The sequence below is a fragment of the Metopolophium dirhodum genome, chromosome 1 (assembly GCF_019925205.1).
Source record: "Metopolophium dirhodum isolate CAU chromosome 1, ASM1992520v1, whole genome shotgun sequence".
In the NCBI taxonomy this organism is placed as follows: Eukaryota; Metazoa; Arthropoda; class Insecta; order Hemiptera; family Aphididae; genus Metopolophium; species Metopolophium dirhodum.
In genome coordinates, this window is record NC_083560.1 from 128,420,316 (window position 1) to 128,437,449 (window position 17,134).

Consider the following 17,134-nt stretch of genomic DNA (forward strand, 5'->3'; position numbering starts at 1 on the left):
AAGGAGATGTCGTTGAGATTAAAAGGTAGATTTTATAAAGCAATTGTAAGTCTAGTCATGTTGTATGGATTGGAATGGTGGGAAGTTGAAAAAAATAGTAAAGTGGGTGGGTACACCCGTAGCATAGATGAGAATACTATGGTTTATGTGTTAAATGACTGTGGATGATAATATAAGAAAGTAATTTATTTGGGGGTGTTGTTGGAGTGGCACCAGTTGTAGACAAAATGAGGAAGAATAGGTTGAGATGGTTTGAGTGGGTCACGCTATGAGGATAGAGACTCAAAGGCAGTAAAGGTGGCTATGAGTATAGATTTTAAAGAAAGTGAGAGAGGAATACGGAAGAAGAACTAGATTGAGATTTGAGAATAGTGAATGACATTAAAACATGTAATTAAGAGGTGTAGGACAAGAGCGCGACTAACCCCAAATAGTTAGGAGATATGCATAGGTGAAGTAGAAAAATAAAGTTGAAGATTTAATTTTACAAATGCTTTCTAGTTGAACAATAAATTATTATTTGAGTGATTATTGATAAAAAATTTAATAGTTCAGTGTATTGTGGAAAAACATTAGATTTTCATAACTCCATTGATTGTTAATAATATTATTATCAATATAATATAATCAAACCGACGGGCTTCTGTTTGAAAAATAAAATAAAATGTTTATATTATTAAATAATATTTACCAAACATGTAAAGAATATTCCAATTAGACCTTTTATGTATTCAAAATTTGTAAAAAGGAAGGATCTAGTACTTTTGTATAATGCGGAAAAACTTTTTTGATATTTGTATCTACACTTTATAATATTAAGCTCCAACACAACATATTATCATTTTAAAAAAATATAAAAAAGACAGCTTGACTTTTCTCATACACCAGATTTTTTAGTGACACATATTTTGATTTTTGTCTTTACCAACATAGTAATTTACATAATGCATACTTGTCGCTCAACCATCACTCACCAGATGCATGATAGGTAATTGATAAGTATATGTATAGGCATCAGAAGTTTATGACAAAAAATGCAAATACGACTCGGTAAAAATGATACAAACAATTTTAAATATTATTTTTTCAAAATCTCTTTTCATACTGTCTGGTCTCAACTGGTCTGTGATTAAATCAGAAAAAAGAAGTATGTGTATTTATCAGTTGGTCCAAATTAATATATATTATACATTATAATAGTTTTATCATTTGGAAAATGTCGGTATTTGTGAATAATATTATCGTCACGCTTATCACAACCGAGTTAACGATAATATGTAAAATATAATTTTTAAACTAAAATTCTGATGTAAGCACTTACCTACTATTTTGAAAGTATTATTTTCATTTTCCGGAGCCAAGAAAACAACACACGTTATCGCGGGTACAAGACCAGTAAATAATATTTTATGAAATATTCAATGTAGGTAGGTACATAGTATGTAATATAAAATATAACGGTTTATGTTATCATAAATATAAAATTGTGCTTGAAAACACACATGACATCATATCCACTTGTCAGTGGCCATAAAAAAATATACTTACCCATTTTTTTGTCGTCGAAATAATCGGTTAGGTTACGGGTAGGTACCTTAATCCTACGGATATGTTTTCATCATACAGTAATCTAATTGCAAATCGTGTACTTACGTTATTTTTCTTCGAACCGACGTGGCTATAAATACGTTGCGGAATGACTATAGATACAGCGAGTGAGAATAATTTGAAACAGTTCATCTTTGGTCTAGAAAAAACGAATTACGCTGACAGAAAATAAGAAAAAAAAAAACGTTCGGAATGTCAAAAACGTAAGTCGGTTACTTAATGCTAAAGGACAGAAAAATGTCCCGTCAGAGGCTATGTATACCTATCTACGGAGGCTTCGGTGGTGTCAATACGAAACGGAATGAGAAAGATGTACTTAGATAAAAATACAAAAAAATGTCGACAAAATACGAGTTAAAAAAAAAAATGAACGTCCGCGATGCACACTTACGGCTCTAATAATAATTATTTTTGCATTCGTCAACGTCACACAATAATAATTATTCAAAATACGCGTTAAGTTTAATGTTCTAATATTATGCGGGTAATGTTGTTAACAGTTGATACTTTGTCGTACGGATTCGTTTACTACCGATGGCCAAACACTTGTTGAATCGTAATAAATAGGGACTAGGATTTTGAAGCAAATAAATAGAACAAAAAAACCATAACAGTTTAAACACGGAAAAAAAAATCAACAACAAATTTTTTCACACCTGTTTTATGACGCGTGCCATTCCCCTTATGTTTTTGTACGTTATTGTACGTTATCGTTATGTATATTTATTTTTTGAAACAGTTTCATACTTTCATCAGTTGACTACTTTAAGTACTCTTCACCATCACTATTAATTTAAATGTTAGCTACTTTTACGCATTCAAGCATAGGTATTCACGTAAGACAGTATTGTTTCTGAGGCACTCTAACTCACGTGCGTATTAGATTCTAGGCCATGATGTCGAAAAAATAAAAGCCAAGTTTACATTGTTACGGAATCCAAAACAGTGAAATGTAATTTATATGTTTACTATTTTTTTTCACAAAATATGGTATTGTGTTTTTTCTTATTTCATATTTTTTTCATAGATATGAATTACAAATTTTTAATTGCAAATTTTAGATGAATTGTAGGCTAAAGTTGTAAGAGATACCTTTTAAATAATTTATATTGTCATTAGCATTTTGTCAGGTTAGTAAAGTGATATTATACTTAATTTTCCTGAACATTTTTTATGTATTTTTTTTTTTTACTACGTAACAATGAACTGTTCCAGCTCAATTTTTTCTAAATAGGTAGGTTCTAAATCGATCAATCTACATAATGTTGGACGATATGATTCTTAAATAGTTAGCATTGCATTAATCATAATGAATTAAAATATAAATGTAATAATATATTTTAAAAAACAAACAAAGTAATGCGCTGAATCCTCCGTGTGTCTACATCCACTGCATTATTAGACCTATAGGTTATAAGGTATTTGTCAAGTCGTAACAATTCCATAGAGTAATAATTTAATATTTCGGTGACCGTAATATATCTAGGAGTCTAGGACCGTTTCTTCGACTCGTTGTTTTAATTATCCAGGTATCTTCAAAACAGTCAATTAGGAGTTGTAAAATGTTTAAGTGCGTAATATTGCAAATCTATTAGTATTTCTTCAAACACATCAATAACCTGACTTTATGGTACCTACAAAATATGGTAATGCAAATAAAAGTCATGTCTGTAATGAAAATGTCGAATCTGATTTACATTTCAGTCCATATATTGAACTCGTTGTATTTTCTCTAAATATTTAATAAACTTTTTCGATATTTTATCTATCATTTCGTACAATATTATACACGCACTGTTTAGGTACACTAAAAATTGGAGCCACAGATATTATAGTTTATCCTTTATGTCACGATAATAAAAATACATAAAATAAAAATTTGATTCTAAAGTGTATGTAGGTATCTATATAGGCAGGTATTATACATGTATTATTATTCGATACTCGGTAATAACATGAGTGTAATCAACGTTGTCCCGTACATTGGATACTATAATGTTATCATCAATACTGTTAAAATTGCATTTCAACTGATTATCCAACAGCAAAGGGGACTGGGTGGTTTCAATTTTACACCGTCGGAGGACGTTATGCAAATTCTAAAATATTATTACTGAAAATCGTTCTGATCCCACTTGTATATTATAATACGATTTTTTGATAAAAAAAAAAAAAATCGTGTTACCTATCTTCTGCCCCTCCTTTAATCTAGTTTTGTTCCTGCGTAATTCCATTATTGTTTGTATAATATTTGGTTACAATAAAGCCCGTTTTGGACTGTGATTATGCACCACAACAACAATATTATTTTAATTTATGCAGGGATAACGATTCAAAGTTGTGAGTTCAAAGTTTTACGAGTAAAAAATATAATGTTTTCAACCTTTGGTGCCGTATCACAGCCCAATCCATCTAGTTTATCTTTGTTGATTATTACAGCGACTCAGACAAATTTAACATAACACGAAACTTAACAACATTACAACAGTGTAAAACAAATATTATTTATTTATTCGGTGATAGTGTTACCGTAGTTTTTGCTCAATATATACCTATTCAAATCAATTATTCAACAACAGAGGGTGCTGGGGAGGCAATTTAAATTTCACAACGTCGTATAACGTTATGCTAATTATTCCAAAATAATATTATAACTGATAAATCGCTCTGAACACAATATAGAGATTGTAATACATTTCTGTTGCTAAAAGAGGGCAATTTACCTGCCTACGTCACATCATATTTTAGTTATGACTTCATTATACAGCAACGATTTGTATTAAAGCAGGGGGGGAAACGATCCAAAGTTGCGTGCTGAAAGTTCGACCTGTAAAAAGGATAATGTTTCGGTACCTTACCGCGGCCAAATCCATCTGGCGTGGATTGTTGATTATTACAGCGGGTAAAATCCCAGTCGTGGGACTCGGAGATCAAACAGTAGGTGCACCACCTACCAAACCGTCTCAACTTAACATAACACAACTACTACAACAGCGCAATTTAAATATTTATCTACTCTGCACCGTAGCTGCGTTGTTCAATCTGTGCGACACGTGATATCGATCATAACCGTATATTATATAGGTCTCTCGGATCGCACAAAAGGTTCGTCGGATGACGGATAAAGTGTACGTGACACGCTGTACGTTTTGCTCCACTGTTATACGAACCAGAGCCCCAAATAATTGGGTCGTGAAATAAAAAAAAAAAATAATTTCGAGCCACACTCGTCTTATTTCCCACCTGTAATAGACGGTTTTTTTTTTCACAGCGTTAAAAAAATTAACGTACGCTCTAACGTCGTTTTCGTCGCGTGTGCGATGCATTTCTAAAAAAAATATGTTTTCCTCTGGTTCGTATATATTATATTATTTTTATGTTCAGAATTGTATCTTTTTAGCGACCGTGGTGGTTCCCTTATGAATATATTATTAAATATACGTTATATTACATCCAACAGATTAATAATACCGAGTACAGGACTATAATAATTATTGTACCTACCCATACAAACAATGGCCGGTCATGTTGAATATGTTTTATACAAAAGGCTCATTTATTAGCTTATAATTAAGTATTCAGATACAGAGACACAAATTACAAATCTCAGCGTTCATTAATTAAAATTTACAACGTACAAAAAATTGTTCCGTTTATATTATTAGATTTATTTATTTTTTTTATTTTATTATGTTATTTTATTTCACATATTATCCGGAGATGTTATTTTGAATTCTCAATTAATAACATTTCATAAAAGGTTTCAATTGAAATTAATTTTTGTTATTTCTATAAAAAAAAAAAATAAATACTTGTTTTTTAAAATAATATATCCGACAAGCATGACCCTTTAGTGAAAGACGCAATAAATCTCACAAAATAAATTAATCACTCGACTGGAACAGACGAATACAAATTGGCATTAAATTGAATAAACACACTTTTTCCTAAAAGGTAACTTATAATGGTTTTCAATCTGGTTTTTATCGATAAAATAAATAATATAACATCAAATATAAATTGTTCACTGGATAACATACACTAAGCACTTGCTTCAATTAAAATTGTGATTTAAAATTAAAATATGAGATTTGTTACCAATTATTATAATATGATATGGGTTAAATACATACCTAAATAATTGTGATTTACATCTTCCAGTCCCATTTAATATTTGACAACTAATATTCTAGACAATATTAATCAATTAAATTATTATCATGTTTTTTAAAATATATTTTGTTTAGATTTACTTTTTCTTAGTTAAGTTATCCGTAACTTAAGAATCCGTATTTGGTACGATTTTATGTGGTCATTATAGTTGTTGAAGTATTGTTTGAAACCCATTCTGATTAGACAAAAAAACTATGATGTGGTACCTAAGTATTTATTTAATGATCATTGTTTTTTTACTTCAGAGTAAACATTTTATAAAACTTATTATATTTTGTGAAATCCGTTATAATGGCTCAGAAGTCACAACTTAGTATATAGGTATTAAACTGCAGTGGCGTATTTTATTTAGTTTTATGGGTGGGGTGAGAGGGGGCTAAACTAAGTTATAATACACAATCTTATATTCTACCCTATTGATTTTACCATGAAGTGTTTTTTATTTTTACTTTTGTGTCTGACGATTGATGACACTTTTCTAGCAGAAATAATGCTAAACATTCAATTTTAAAGAAGATTTCTGTGGTAAGACAACTTATTATAAATTAAAATAATATTTATATATAGTACAATAACTTTAATCCGGGTGATAACTGATAATGTAAAATCGTTATTTGACTTCTTATGCGATAATAGATTACTGCTCTGACTGCTCCGAAGTAAACGCCCATCCCCAGAACGTACACATGTCATGAACAAAAAAAATTACTAAAAATTCCTGTTAGCTATAATACACATTATAATATCTAAACATAATATCATACAAAATAAAAAAATTTCGTTTTTCCCTAACATATACCTATATAAAAACCTATTATTCTTGAAGTCATGGAGGGGAGTGCGTTCGTTTCCACTGCCTCCCACTCAAATACACCACTGCTATACTGTCTTAAACTGAAAGTGGATTTGTGTATCGAAATAAAATAGACAGTGAAATCAATACATGAAAATCACGAAAAACTACGTGTTCTTCTAATCGAAATTAACACTTTCTAAACGGAAAGATGATCCTATAATGAATATTTTAAGCATATTAATTATTTATATAGTCCAAAAAGATTCCGAAAAGTTAGCCTTTAATCATATAAATATTCAAACTTTTTAAAAACATTGTTCACATAGGCTGCAGGTAAAATTAATATCTTAAGACATGCCAAGTTTTTTACTTTATATTATACTGTATTATAATATAATATCTCCCAACCTATTTTGGATTTATATCTAATCACTAGACGACACACAACATTCCATCTTACCAAAATCTTTCATTATGCATATGAAAAATATTCACCTGGCTGAATTCTTGTAGACATATTATATCGTCAAATCGTTTGATGCATACAACGTGATGGTCCTCCATACCAGTCAAAAACTTCAGAACATCAGCCGGTCTTTTTGCTGTCATTAAATATTTTATAAGCGACGTGATGTTTACAGTGTATGTGTAAACAACTCGAGTTCAAAACATTCAAATAACTTCATGCCACAGGTGGTGTGTCGCAGGGACATTTGGCAGAAAGTTACATTTTCCTACACGTGATATTTAATTAATTAAAGATTAAATAATTTAAATTTAAATTAAATAACCTGCACGTGACCTGTTTTTTTACTCAAAAACAGGCCTTACAGGAAAATCTCTCACGCCTCGTAGAGTGAACCTATTCGGCAATTTTTGTTTTTCGAATCACTATTTCAATGCGAAATATTGAATTATAATATTATGTTAACATCACAATTTAATCTTAATTCATCAATAAACCCGATAAACTCCCGTGTTGTGGCTTGTTAACATTAATTCATGGTACAGTCATAAATGTCATGGATTGATCGTTCATATTTTACCCTCTTATTATGCATCTGCCGACTTCAATATACTCATGAGGTCGATTATTTCTAGTTGTTTTTATATTATAATATCTATGTTTACGACAAACACAAATGCCAAGGGTGGGGAAGACGAAATTACACATTGCCGAAATATTGTCTCTTATTTAAGACACACGAGTAGGCCCCTTAATTATTAATTACTGAATATATTTTAATTAATGATAATTATACTAATATTGCAGTATACACTAATAATAGTGTTAGGTACCATCTATATAAAATATGGTTTTAACAAGAATCATCATTCTACGCGTGTCTTTAAAATAATATTTTAGAACAGATATGGGTAACAAAACATTATAAAAGAAAAAAAATTATAAATTCCATTAAAACAGTTCTTATCAAAAAACTTTTAAATTTTTTCATAAACCTATAAAAAAGTGCTTTAACGGTAAATGGATTTTATTATCTAGTGGTAGATGGAAAATTTAACGCCATCAACAATGGATTTACCTTATTGGGAACACGATTGCGCGCATATTTGTTGAACAACAAAGTAATCCATTAAATACGAATCGATTGCTATTTAAATAGGATCCAACATTGTTAAATTCGTAATTATTATACTTTACATAATTAAAATAACACAATTGTATTTTTGTTAATCAGATTTTGAAAAAATCCATCAATCTCCTGAGCGTAAAAATTAACTAATTTTGCCCAAAAATCAGTTTTATAATACTATATAGTTAAACATTTAAACATCATCATTACAATAATAACAATTTACTTTAAAATTAAAAAATAAGATTATTCTAAAAAAAAACTTATATAAATATTCTCCTTGGAATATATAGCAATTTGCAGATTGAATATGATTGCACAAAAAATGTTTTTGAGAATTTTTATATCTATTATAATATATGCATAAGATACGAATGTTGTTGCATTTCCAATTTATTTCTATGTAAGTTTCAAATGCGTTTCATATAAGTACATGTGGATTAAAGTCTAAAATGTTTTAGTGTAATTTGGCCAATTTTTGAATTTTTTGAATTTTACTGCAATTTTGTTGAAATTGCTCATTTATAAAACAATTTTAACTATAATTTTACTTATATCATTAGTATTTTAATTTTATTGCGTAATTTTACTTTTTTAATTTACTTTTTTATACGAATTTATGATAATCGTATGGCATTATAAATGTATCAAATTGTAAATAATAGTCTTAAGTCGTATTGATTTTATATTTTTATAAATCTGAATTTAATTTTGGATACGTTCTATAATGAAATCAAACCATTTTCATAATATGGATGACCCCGAGATCTCTCACAATAGTTTTGCTTTGTTTCAACTTGAATCTCCATTTATATAATCATTACACGTGTTTGTGGTGCTGGGTGAGCACTACGAATTGACTGTTGTACTTACCTACATTTTGTGGAAGCTTTCCGGACCGTTAGTTAGGGCCGTTGTTGATCTAACCGCCGTTGACAAGTTATTGTTGTTCTAAACATTTATTTTATTTCCGTTGGTTGCGTAGGTACCGTGGATTGTGCAATTTTATTTTGAAACACCACACAGTCATAAAATAAATTTAACGTGTGATCACGTTATGGTAAAAGATATGTACCATCATCAATGTTTGCTGTTCGTACGCAATCGTATTCTATCCGTAAATGTATGTATACAAAATAATATCATAAAGATTAAATTATAATAATAATAATAATAATATCATAAAGATTAAAAAATAATATTAATTTTTTTATCATAAATACAGTGAATCTTTCATAATAGACTTAATACCTATAACGAACTTCCGTTTGACAACATTTTTGGTTTAACAACAAAATATTTCTGAGAGCTAAATCAAATCAGAACATAATTAATTTAATTATATTTAATGAAATTCTCCATGGATACTACTTTTTTTTCTCGTTACCTATGATTCTTGATACTTTGTAATGTGTTTCATTGTATTAACGGACAGTTAATTAAATAAACTGCAAACACGTACGTCACTATTCTGTGAATATATTGAACGAAGAGTGGTTTAACATGTACTTTTGGGTTTTCATTCGTCTCGTAATTGATTCAGATTTTAGTTTCCATTTTGGAAGTATCGAGAACGTGTTTATCTTCTACATGATATATAGGTATCTATTATTTGTCCACTTCAGTTTACGGTACACCATTCGTGGTTATGATATAATATCAATTATGTATTATATTTACAAAACGAAAAATATGCCATGGCACACTCATACGCTACCTACATGGCTACATCTATTCAGAAAAGGAAACAAATAAAATAACCTAAGAAATCGATCAATGTTTCAAATCAAGTCAGCGTTAACTTATTTTTATAACACTCATTTTCGAATCATTATTTACGAAATAGATATGCCCAATCGACGCTCAGTTACATTGGCACAACTTTTTAGGTCTTACCTGCAGCAGTAATTCTTAGCGGATTCGACAAATCCGCATGTAAATAATTAAGTTTTGTTGCCACCTGATCATCAGATTAATTTTTTAATTCTACTCCAATTTGCTATTTGAAGTCAAAAATTTGCTTACGTACCTACCTGTATAATATGCTGCAGTTGATTATAACGTTTATGTTTCATTTCAACATAATATAATAGTTTAACTTAGGCTATTAAGATGCATTTTTCTCGTAAATAATATAATACTTAATATCAAATATTGAAATATGAAATTTATTAGTTAATTTATTGCCTTAAATCTTAACTACTGTACATAAGATCTGTTAAGTAATTTGTTATGTATTTATTATTTGAAGTACTTCAAGGCAATTTATAAGACTTATAAATTATTAACAGACCCTTACATACTAGACATTTTATATTATAATAAAATAGGAATAGGTAGGAATAATGAATCGTTAAGTGTTCAACAGGAGAACCAATCCGCTACCGATAACGGAATATAAGAATATAAATGAAGTTTTAATTATGTTTTTAATGGAATTCACTTTTGGATCAATCTTTTAAATACTTCATCTACGAATAGTATTCATACCGTTGCAATGGTCTCCAGAATTCATTTTATATTATTATATTTTATTAATATATTAATATTTCTAAAAATCAATGAAAATAATTTTAATATTATTTACTTACAATACGCTAAACATTATTGGTGTACCTAATACAAAACACGTGAAACTGATTCATTAAAATAAAAATGTTAGATATTAAGATGTTCGTGTTGTTATTAATTAAGAATATAAAGTTATTTTTACGTTTCAAAAACATTGCAGCAGGTGAGTTTCTTGTGGGGAGCACCTATTTGTTAAAAGTTTATTAATTACTGAGAATATATTTTAATTAGGTAGGTAGTTTGTAGGTATTAAATAATAATGGACTATAGTTTTGTAATTTTTCTTAGTATATAGTTAACGCCCTTTCAAAAAAATGTTCACTTTTAACAATTATAAATCATAATAGGTATTATTAAATTGTTAGTATTTTGGAAAATATTTGTGTTTAATTGATTTAATTAATTTCATAAATTCATTGTTTATAACATAATGCAAATTTTCAATTAAAATAATATAATGGCATACATGAACACTTTATTATTATTACTATTATAGGCTACTCTATATTATACCTAGGTATAGTTCAGTATAGTCATTAATATTGCAATTACACCGTAGATAGCCGGTGTCAGCTTGTAGGCACCAAGGTTCCATAACTTTAATTCTGTCAATCCTTTCACAAACTTCCCTGAGTAATCCACTTAATTCATAATTTTTAAAACAATAGCTACTTGGTGGACTGACGTATAAATTAATATTTTAATAATTTCAACAAAAGTTTTAAATTTATTAATGTAGATATTATACCTAATAATATTATCATAAATATACAATTGTTGTTGCAGTCTCCCAATTAGAATATTATTATTTCTCCTCCAGGCGTAAACATAAGTACCAAAGTTTGAAATCGACTGTTCAACACATGCGTATAATTGCTGTAAGCAGATTTTTTTTTTCAATTAATAATAATAAATATTGCCCTCGCGTTAATAACGCGTGGGACGCATATAATATCCATTTGTTGTTTGTGTATATTGATTCAAAATTTGTTTGACTCGGCGATTTTGAAATGACTTTAGTACCAAAAATCTCGTAAATATTATTACAATAATATTGTATAATGAAAAAATAGGAGTAATATACATGGGTATTATAACAAATAAAATAAATACGACTAAATAGCATAATATTACACACAGTCATAGGCGTCACTAAGGTATGTCGAGGGGTACATTCGATACCCCGAAAAAAACTACTACAGAAAACTAATGACTGAATGGCATTTAAATAAATACGGTCAAAATTACGAATATATAAGGTCGGTATATTTTGGTAATACTATATCTAGTAACAGTCTGAATATATTTTTTAACAAGAGTACATTATTAAGTAGAACGAAATATAGTTGTAACCAGTACTCTTCCCCGTGCATACAGTTCTTCATACAAAATGTACAGATTTTATTTTTTAATTTTAAAACAAAAAATTTGTTTTTTACAATATTGACAATAAACTGTATTTGAATACCTATCAAGCTTGTTAAGTATGGTATTGCGGATACTACAGCGACCGAAACAAATAAACCAAATGCAAATATTTTGCAGACAATTATTATTTACTACCCCGGAAATGTTGACTCTAGTGACGCCCTTGCACGAATGTATAATATTATTATATACAGTTTTGCGGGTCACGTTAGGCCCGTTAGGGTTTTCGGCGTACATATTATCATATTAATATCTACCGCTAGCGATTAGTGCCCACAACTTGTCACGTGTTGCAACCGATGCTCAGTTGGTTGTTATAATATTATATATTCTAATAATTTAGGCTCGGATTTTAATGCCCTAAACCATCGCATAATATAGGTACCCTAGACAAACCAAAAAAAAATGCCCTAAAAAAAATCCAAGAATTACTTAAAAATGTATTTCTTGGTGCCAAAAAGAAAAAAGAATATTATATTTAAATTAAAAAAAATAATATGCTTTTTAAATATTATTATTTCAATTTGGTGGGTAGGCACCTAGTTTATTTTGGCTTAACTTCCTGTAAACGTAACCCTTGTATGAGTTTATCTCGAAAAACGTGTTGTACTGTATATAATTACTATATAACTTATTATGTAATTCACATGTTTTGAAGGAAATTAAAATGTCCTAAAAAAATGTTAAAAAGTTAGACTCGAAACAATATTCGAACCAGTACAAAATGAAAATAACATTTTAAATAAGTTGCGGTGAATACCTATACCTATGTTTACCTGTATTATAACATGACGTGTATCACTTACGGAACAATGTTAAAAGACCAGACAGAAATCACATTTCATCAGAATCCCAACCTTATAGTTATGACACTGTCAGCTACGCGAATTGAAATTTATAGTATGACAACAAATAATAACAAATTATTACACACATAAAAGTGTACCACACGCTGTGAAATTTTACAATTGGTTTTGTCTTATAGGATGGCCACAGCGAGGGGCAAAGCGGAACTGTCTGACATCGCAGCGGACCACGCTCGAGAGGATTATGAAATTGCAAAACTCACCGCCAAACAGTTTGCACCAGATTTCATTCAACCAGGTGTGTTTCGGATGTTTTTTGTATATTACAACATTATTGTTACTATTATTATACAAGTGCAGTGCACGAGCATTAATCAAACATGTTTAACAGGAAACGTGAACGTCCAGCGCAGGTTAAACGCGGGGGAGGGAGGATGAGGGGTTAGATTGATCCATCCGTGACCTTTTTTTTCAATACTTATATGATCGTATTACCATCAATTATATACATTTTTAATGATCAAATAGTTTATTTAAAAAATCAGCCACATTCAAATTTAAAAATAAATATGATTTGAACCAATATTAATATTTTATATCTTATCTAAAAATATTTTAACCCTCCATCTACAATCATAATCTATAATCGTAAAAATCTATATGTTTATCAGGTCTCTATCCAGAAGAGAGGATAAGGGGCTTTAGCTCCTACTTTTGGGGAAATTGTTTTTTTTCTTTATATTTATTTGCATAATAAATAATTCCGCATACGTCTTAAAATCCATACATTTCAAATATGAATAAAACTGTTAATATTGTTATCAAATCATATCTATAATGTTATGGGTATAATATATTATGCTCTAAGATTATAACTGTCATTTTTTTGAAATAAATTCAACCCTCCCCCCTCCTCAATTCAGATTTCTAGATCCACGCCTGACTTTCGTTCATTGAATAAAATGAATAAAATACGCTTTTAATAATAATTGTTTTTATAATTTGAAATTAATTTTCACCACGGCAGAATTAACGCGAATGCTTACTTACTGCGTAGGTTAGGTTAGTATGATTATGAATTACGATTTTCGATGTTAAGACGCAAAAACTCTGACGCTCTATCGTCATCAGATAGTACTTACGTCATGTTTTGTCGATTATAAGATTAGGTACCTATAATATAACATGTTTGGCCGAAAGCGTGTGCAAGTTAAACTCTGTGATTTTGGCGCATTTGAATCGCGATATACAATTTATTTTTTACTTATCTCATTTTGGCGATTTTTCCGTCTACCACCGGAAAAACGTACCCTAGGTATGATTTTATTTTTTATTTTTTTCACAAAAAAAACGGAATACGCACACATCGAGACGTGACGCGAAATGAAATGATTTGCATGATTGGCAAGCACGTGTACGCGAACAACATAATATTTCCGTACGGGTTGACGTCCGCGCTTTCGTTTTAAATTTTAATCCACATACCTAGGTATATTGTAATTATTATTATATATTGCCTACTTGTTATGCGCACTCTGTCGCGCAGAGATTCACCGGAAATATTATATTTTACCACAAACGCGCGCAACACGGTGGTTTCGATGTAATAAATTGCTTCCTAATACACCACCCTACAATAGTTGGAACAATGGCTATATTATATTCCACAATACATTAGTGCGTTCGGAAAATCAGAGACACCCGTCATCGTCGGTATAATGCCCACAAAATTAGTATTATTATGGTTATTGTTCTTATATGCGTTTAAGACGGCTGCGTAGTGCGTAATAATGTTATTATTACCTACCACGTGAGCTCAATATAATATAGACAATGCTTTTATTGAGGGGGACGTAGTCCTTTTAGTCTAAAAAAAAAAATATTTACGCGTACCCATTCTAATCATCGCATCCCAATCAATAAAACATTTAAATATTCAGGTACTTACGCACATTTTTTTTTATACTTTTACCCTCTAGTTTTTTCCCAAGTCAAGTACTGCCTATATATTAGTCTCGTCCAAAACGCATGTCCGTCGCATAATGTAACGCACGAAAAATAAATTAAAACCGTTCGGAAAAATATCACTGAATAATACTGGTTATCGATTTAATATAAGACATTCATTAATTCTGAAAACATTTACGTTTTTGAAAACAGTACTTATACATAATATTAAGTCGTTAAAAAAACAACATTTATGTAAAAAAAAATATTTCTTAAAATAAAATTATTTATTTAAAATTATTTTTTTTCTTAAAAAATGCTAATTTTTTTTTCAAATACTTAATGAAAGTGTCTTACGATCGCCCGGTGTAATATAAATTATGAGCAGCCCAATCACGGTTACAATAATATCGTTCTACGAAAATAGAACATAATATTGTGTGACATAGAGACGAAAATTACGAGGAAGAGTCTATGTGGGGAGACTTCAAATGAGAGAAAAAAAATGAATATTAAATTGTAGAAATACGGGTCTCTAATACGGAAATACGAAATCTGCCTAATGGGATTCGCTGTACTGGGACGTAGGGATATCATATTACGATACAATTTATAGTCGTAGGACTGTCAGATACAAAATACTCAATATACTAATTATGTACTTACGTTTTCAGGACTGGAAAAGACCAGACTCCGGGAGATATTGAAACAGCGTATGTCAATCGACCAAAAAACAATATTGCAGCCGTTGATGCCGATGCCTAATCCCGTCGGACCGACATCGTCGTCCGACGCAGGGGATGCGTCGTCTCTGTCGTTGTCGACCAACAACCTGTTATACTCAACCACCGGCGGTCAGCAGGATGCAGCCGAGACTACACCACAATTCAGACCCAGGTCGCACTATGCGCAGCCTTATTACCAGTCGACAGCAACCAGTGCCAGCAACCATCATCAGCAGCAGCAGCAGCAGCAGTCCAGCGGCGTTAACTCACAGAGTTCGACGGGCCAATCGTACCCGCGAAACAGCCTCACGCCGGAAATGAGACAGAACTCGTCAAGCAACCATCACCCGGCGCACCATCACCCGCAGCAGAACCACGGTTACAACCAGAATAATGGTGGGTTCTCGGCACCGCCACCGCCGCCGCCGAGCCGCGCCAACAACAACGGCCTCGGCGACCAGTACCCCCGGTAACGCACAGAACAGCATGTACGGCGCCGGGGCCCGACGGCCGTACGGCCAGAACGGCAGCGGTGGAGGTCCACCGACAGCCCGCCAAAGCGTCGTCGACAGAGCGTCGTTTTCACAGCAACGCATGTCGTCGTCGTCGCACGCCCCCCTACCCCCGAGCCAACGACGATGGCAACGGTGCAAGTGGAGGCGCTGGCCCGTCACGTCGTGACAGTAACAGCCGACCAAATCGTCACAACCAATACGAAGTAGGCGTCGATGACGACCCCGATCCTTCGCTGTTAAAACGAAACACAAAATACGTCAACAGGGAGTCGCTATACTCATTCCAACAGGTAACACAGCAGCCGACTGGAAGCTCAGCCGTAATCACATCTGACACGGTTAGTCTCTAGTCCGCAAAATCCTCGACGGGGCTGGCTCGCACAGCCCCTGGTGTAGACATTCGCCCTCGTAGGGGGCCTCCCGTTATTAGCGTGAGAAGTATAATACATAAAAGTCCACGTCGTACACACTCGAGTGAGCTTAGGTACACTCTGTTATCATCGTAGTTCTACGGTTGCGATGGTTCATATTTTTCGTCAATAAATCGCGTCCATTTTTAAATACCTACACGATAATATTGTTGTGGGGTAGTGAAAACGTTCTTCGACAATATTCGTTGTCGCGCAATCTTAAATAATATCGTCGGCCATTGCAGACCGAAAGTCCAACAATGTCACACACGAGACGTCGTATTTCTGAATTTCCCGGATGTCTTCGGAAAATCGCTATAGGCATTTGCGACACGCCCGGCTTTTCACTGTCTGCGGGTAAACAACGTTTTGTCAGTAATGGTTTATTATTGTTATATCGTATTGAATTCGTGTTTAAAACAATAACCAAATTGTTTATTTTACTGCCGTTGTTGAGACGAGCTAAGTGACTTTGCGTTGGAATCCATTATGATGGTTGTGTACTGTGTGTACGTTTAATAATATATAGTGACTTGAAATGCCAAGTAAGACAACATAAT

At 31.6% G+C, this 17,134-nt stretch overlaps 1 protein-coding gene across 1 annotated transcript in view; it reads left to right on the top strand.

Annotated features, from left to right (window-relative positions):
• LOC132937502 (junctophilin-1-like) overlaps nt 1-16,498 on the top strand; it is a 133,225-nt gene extending 116,727 nt beyond the window's left edge. Inside the window, exons 8-9 of the mRNA XM_061004323.1 lie at nt 13,157-13,275; nt 15,599-16,498. Of these exons, the coding sequence (XP_060860306.1) occupies nt 13,157-13,275; nt 15,599-16,122 (643 nt within the window). The 3' untranslated portion in view covers nt 16,123-16,498. The remainder of the gene's footprint in view (nt 1-13,156; nt 13,276-15,598) is intronic.
• Nucleotides 16,499-17,134: the final 636 nt, after the last annotated feature.